The 6,411-nt window shown below is 34.7% G+C and overlaps 1 protein-coding gene across 1 annotated transcript; it reads left to right on the top strand.

Moving 5' to 3' along the window:
• Window positions 1-1,463: 1,463 nt before the first annotated feature.
• LOC107933235 (COBRA-like protein 7) lies at window positions 1,464-4,411 on the top strand. The gene is made up of 2 exons (XM_016865391.2): window positions 1,464-2,276; window positions 2,785-4,411. Exons 1-2 carry the CDS (start codon window positions 1,733-1,735, stop codon window positions 4,206-4,208), a joined length of 1,968 nt encoding a protein of 655 aa, XP_016720880.1. The 5' UTR covers window positions 1,464-1,732; the 3' UTR covers window positions 4,209-4,411.
• The last annotated feature ends 2,000 nt before the right edge of the window (window positions 4,412-6,411 follow it).

Here is a 6,411-nt window from a genome sequence, read left to right as displayed (position 1 = left end):
CTAGTTCGAAGAAGAGCTATAAAGTGACTCTTCTTGGAACCTGGTTCTATGAGACGAGAAGTAATATATAAGGAGAAGCTTACTGAATACGCTTTATAACTTAATCTGCAACATACACTTCGTTATGTGTCAATAGGGGGTATAGCTGTACGCAACTAATTATGTCTTTGTTCTCAGATATACGAATTGTTAAAGTGCAAAAAAAAAACCTTTTAAAAGGAGTTTACTTGAGCCCTAAAAATTACATTGTTTGAATTCGAGATTTTGGAAAAGAAACAATTGTTGAGAAGGACAGTTTCAGAGGTAATCTCCCTAATTTTTCCATCATTCTTTCGATTTTTTCTAGTTTTATTAGAACACCATGGCTAGGACTAGAGGAAGTGGTTGTGTTATTCAAAACATCCCCCTGCGACGCTGTGAAGCGAGTACTCCTGTGGACGTTAAGGCCTACGTTTGCATTACGAAAGTGGAATAAATGAATCACATTTTGGCTGCTTGGGGAATTCAAATGCCAAACTTCGCTTATGACTTATCAATCCCTGAAGGATTAAATCAGTTGAGTGACACCAACGGCGATAGTTTTTACTTCCATTGCACGTGATAGAGGTAGGTTTCCATTTACCACTCAACCCTTTTTTTTATGCCACATTTTCGACGAGTACAAGATAACTGGGGCAGTTATTTGGTTTTTCATGGTGGGTTGCAATGGTATACTTCTTCGAATGCAGCCGATGCAAAGAAGTGCCACTGATCGTTGTTTTTCAGAATTTGTATCAGTTGAATGTCTGCAATCGAGAGGGTTCGATGGGTTTATTCTATTTCTCTCCTTGCGAAGATGTGGAATCCATCATTACCAACTGGTCTTCGAATCTTCATCTAAATCACTGCAAGTACATAAGGGTTAAGTACAAGCTTAATAGTGGCTTTGACTTTCCAACCGAGTGGTCAATACTTGGTAAGAGTATATGTTTGAAGAAGCAAGGAATTATAACAGAAGTAGGTTGGGGAATATTATAGACTTCACAAAGGTAGTGTACTAGATTTGGAGGAAGTGCTAATTGTGATGAATGTGTTTAAGCACTGCTTCTTAAATCCAAGACCCAATGGATAGAGGTAAGCTGATGCTGATGGTGGTGCGGACACCGTGGGACTATTACCTGCACAATTCGCTTGGCCACATAGAGCTATTAATGAGTTAGGGTTTATACTCTTGAGGAGAGGAGAAGAGAATAACTTAAAAAATTATTTTTATAGTTTTTTTTGTAAATTGAAGTCTTGTCCATGGCCTTCAAAAGTAGAAAGTAGTGCGAACAGTGTAGAACTCGACTTAGACCCAGACCCAATCAAATTATAGATCAATAATAATAACTATCATCACTATTATTAATACATTCAATCAAATAAATCACAAATCAAGATAATTATGCTTTACATTTGAAATTAAAATTTTCGAAATTTGAATTCAGCTTGAAATAATGAATGTTGTTCTTTGAATTGAGGAAAAAAAATAAGATTCAATATGAAAAATCGATCTGAAAACCGAGCAAAGCGTTGTCGTGTCTACTTTTTAAATAATTTTTTAAAAAAAGCTCGTGCTTTCAAAAAATTCCAGCCTTTGCTAAGCTGTCTTGTTCGAACACCAATCCAACGCGTTTCTTTTTCCACAACAAAAAACACTTTCCATTTGCTTTCGTTGTTTTGATCTTTCCCTTTCCGAATCTCATATCTTTCGATGGCTCTGAACCAGAGCTACGATCTGTTCTTCATCTTCAACCTCTCACTCCTTTTCGCTCTCTTACCCTTCTCTTTCTCTCAAACCGTCGCCGATGCCCCATCACCCGCCGCCGATACTTGCAATGGGATCTTCTTATCTTACGCTTACACCTCCGGAACCAAGTTAAAACCAACGGATCCCAAGCACCAGCCGTACAGATTCGAGTCAGTCTTAACGGTGCTGAATAACGGCGACGAGAAGCTTAAATCGTGGAGGGTTTTCGTGGGGTTTAAAAACGACGAGTATTTAGTTTCAGCGTCGAATGCGGTTTTGGCTGATGGGACGAGCTTGCCTGCCAATGTTGGGAACGGTACCGTTTTTGCTGGGTACCCCATGACTGATCTGAAAACAGCGATTGAGACTGCCGGAGATTTGAATCAGATTCAAGTTCAAGTTAAGCTTCTTGGGACTCAGTTTGGAGTGGCGGCTCCTAGTGTTCCCTTGCCTGAAACTATTCATCTTGCTAATGATGGCTTCCTTTGTCCTAAGCCTTCTTTGCAAGGTAAAAAAACACTTGGGTAAAGTTTATATGTATATGCTTGATTTTTCCTTGTTGTTTGAATGAGATATAATATTTGAGTAGATTAGTGGACAGTGGAAATTTTTTATTCCTGTATGGTTTTTTAGTGGATTTGGTCAAGTTTCTATGTCTGGGTTAGATCAAAAGATGATCATATAATAGAGAGTGGGAAATGTTTCATTTCAAGCTGTTTTGAAAGATCAAAATTATGATTTGGTTGAAGTAAATCATTTGTTTATAATCTCTGCTACTAGGAGTTTTCTGTTGCTGTAATGAAATTCTTCTGTTGTTAAAGATTTTATTACTGGGTTTGTCTCCTTATGCTGTTTTTTTTTTAGTTATCATTTTCTTCCTTGGTTGGATAGGGATGGACACTCTTTGATCTTGATTCTAGTTCACCTCTATGGCTTCGATCTGAATTCAATTATAATGGTGATGTTGAGGAATGCTTTAGATTGTATGAATATGATTTCCATTTGCTGTTTTCCAGGTAAAAGTGAGATGCAAGTTTGTTGCACCAAAGACCCGAAATTCAAGACGAATGTTACGGTAGAGGATGAGTTCCTACCTCGGCAAAGTGGTGATCTTACAATTATGTATGATGTGACGAGAACGTACGACTCGAACTATTGGGCACAGGTTACTATCTCAAACCATAACCCCCTTGGGCGACTTGATAATTGGAAATTGAGTTTTGATTGGATGAGGGATGAATTTATATATACGATGAAAGGGGCTTATCCGTATGTCGTTGATTCATCAGACTGCATATTCGGTCCGCAAGGACAACATTATAGGGATCTAGACTTTGGCAATGTGTTGAACTGTGAGAGGAGGCCGACGATTATTGACCTGCCTCTGACAAAGGCAAACGATACAACCATGGGGATGATCCCAAAATGTTGCCGGAATGGTACTATCTTGCCACCAACAATGGACCCTAGCAAGTCAAGTTCAGTATTCCAAATGCAGGTCTTTAAAATGCCACCGGATCTCAACCGCTCTGAGCTCTCTCCTCCTCAGAATTGGAAGATCAATGGCACGTTGAACCCTAATTACAAATGTGGTCCCCCAGTCCGTGTAAGCCCTAGTCAGTTCCCAGACCCAAGTGGCTTGCCGTCGAATACGACCGTAGTTGCTAGCTGGCAGGTGGTTTGCAATATTACACGGCCCAAGAATGCAAGCCCAAAGTGCTGCGTATCCTTTTCTGCATACTTCAATGAATCAGTTGTCCCATGCCCGACTTGTGCCTGTGGGTGCCCTCGCAACTCAGCCAACACTTGTAGAGCAAATGCTACAGCTGTTCTTGTTCCACCTGAGGCACTTCTTGTTCCGTTTGAGAACCGAACTGCTATAACCAGAGCTTGGGCTGATCTTAAACACTTCACGGTGCCAAATCCAATGCCGTGTGGTGACAATTGTGGGGTCAGCATAAACTGGCATCTTTATTCAGACTTCTCTCGAGGATGGAGTGCTAGGATCACAATATTCAACTGGGATGAAACCGCCTTCCCTGATTGGTTTGCTGCTGTACAGTTGAATAAGGCTACCCCCGGGTTTCAAAAGATGTACTCCTTCAACGGAACAGCCTTGGAGATGAATGGTGTTAACAATACTATATTCATGCAAGGTCTGCCCGGATTAAACTATATCGTTGCAGAAACCGATGCAGCTAACCCTCAGAAAGATCCTAGGGTGCCCGGAAAACAACAGACAGTTATCTCATTCACCAAGAAAACTACCCCTTCCATTAACATTGCTGCAGGTGATGGATTCCCCTCTAAAGTGTTCTTCAATGGCGAGGAGTGTGCACTCCCTTCAATGCTGCCAACAAACAGCGGTAATCGAAAGGGCTCAATGACTGTAATCTCGATCTTGCTAGCAGTTCTTGTGTTCATGCTGGTTCAACAATAGCTAGAAAGTAGTGTGCCATTACTTGTGGTTGTGTTGGGTCTTTTCAGCAGGTTCTTCTCTTTTGTTCATGTTGCATGAATAGCTTGGATGACATAAGGATTTTACAATATAGGGCAATGGGGGAAATCCCCCCACTGTTTTTTTTTTTTTGGGTATTCTGTAATTATTTATTTATTGATCCAAATGAATTTATTTTTTTTTCAGTGTTTCTTCTCTAATTAATATTATTGGAAAATTAAAAAAAACATAAAATAAAATTTGATTTTGTAACAGAAAATTACAATGATAACCCAAGATATATTGCCTGATAAGCTAAGATCAATTTAAAAGCCTTTAATAGTGTTTCTTTTTAATGAAACATGATTTGAATATATGTTTATATGCTAGATTGTTTTTTTTTGTAAAATTTTTTTATTGGATGTATTGTTAATGTATTAAAAATTATATAAATACATAACTAGGTTGATTTGAGAAGAAAATTTTAAAGTGTTTTATCTCTCGAGATGAGTGTTTATGTTCGGATTTTGTCTTTTGCTTGCATTGAGAATCACACCAAGTTCACGAAGGGGTGCCTCCACTCACAATGTAGATTCACATTTTGTTTTTTGTGAAATTTGAACTTATGTTTTATAACCTTCATAACTAGGTGAAAGTGAGAGATACAGTTTAAAAATAAAATTTTTAAATATAATTATCATAAAAATAATAAATATTTTGTACGTAAAAAATGACTAAATAGATTAAAAAAATATAAAATTAATTATATGTTTTTATAGTAAATATAATAAAAATTTAAAACCACAGCAAATTAATTCTAAATTAAGGTTATAATTATATTATATAATTTTACTCATTATTTATTATTTTTAATCCAATTGATTGATTAAATAAATTTGAACAAAATTGATGGCATATCATCTTATTATCTTTGTTTTGTTGTGTTGTGTGGCACACAAAAGAGAGTCCAAAATAAAGAAGGTTGAGGAAACGCGTTTCAAGGGATAGTCCAAATAAAAATACCGTGTTACGTACTCAGGTGCTCGGACAGACGCAATCACTGCCACCACAACCTACTCCTACTTTTCTTTAATGTCAATACAATGGATGTCAAAAATAAAGATTATAAAATAATAAAACTTTTTTAATAAGGATAGATGATGGAGCCAATTAGATTTTTCAATTTTCAATTTCATCCGTTTATTGAGTTTAATTAAATAAATTACTAAAACTCATAAAATTTTAAAAAATAAAGAGAATTCATTTAATTTATTTTTTTTAAATTTAGTTCAATTGATTTAATTGTTGGCTCAATCGATTTATTAGTCAATTAATTCAATCTTTTATTTCGAATTGATACCCAATCAATTTTTGATCCAACCGATTTGATTAAAATTTGGAAATAGTTACATTTGCTATAAATTATAATAATAAAATTAAATATTTAAACTAGTTTAAATCCAATTGAAACTAACCCATTTTTTACCTGATTTAACATTTTTTTTGGGTTCAATCTTCCTCTATTTTAGGGTTTCAATTCAAGTGATTGAATAATTTGAGTTTAATCAATTAATCTAGTCGGACTATGATAATAATGCTTTTCTTTTTAGCTTTCCCAATTTTTCTTACTTTTTCTTTTGTTTTTATATAGGAGTATGAAGAGTTTGTTTATATATAAATTCGACACCTCAAACAACACACAAATTTTATTAGTACACCGATGTTAACAATGTCGGTATTTTTTTTATTCAATACTTTTCCTATTCCTAATGGTCCAAAGTACTTGAATTTAAAGTATTATATATTTGTAGCTGATTGTGTCTTAATTTAATTAGTATGAACATTGTTATTAATGTAAAAGGACATAAATTTAAATATGTTAAATGTATTATTCTCCTATTTACGAGTTGAGTTAGAGAGGCATTATAGATAATTCTAAATATTGTGTAAAAAAAGAAGAAGATATAATCAAAATTTATAATGAGATTATTAAAAAATATACTATCTAAGCAATACTCTTAATGAACCTTTTTTAATTATTTATGTTAATTTAGTTCATTTTAATATTATTAAATTTTAAAATTTAAAATAAAAATTAACAAACTATTTTATTTTACATAAAAAAATTAAAGTTGAATACTTTTTTTATATGTTAATTTTTCTGTTTCTTATTGTTACTTATTTCAAAATTTAAAATAAAAGTGAA

The sequence above is a fragment of the Gossypium hirsutum genome, chromosome A02 (genome assembly GCF_007990345.1).
Source record: "Gossypium hirsutum isolate 1008001.06 chromosome A02, Gossypium_hirsutum_v2.1, whole genome shotgun sequence".
NCBI classification, from domain to species: Eukaryota; Viridiplantae; Streptophyta; class Magnoliopsida; order Malvales; family Malvaceae; genus Gossypium; species Gossypium hirsutum.
Note: the sequence above shows the minus strand (reverse complement) of the source record. Positions and strands in the feature narration are given on the sequence as shown.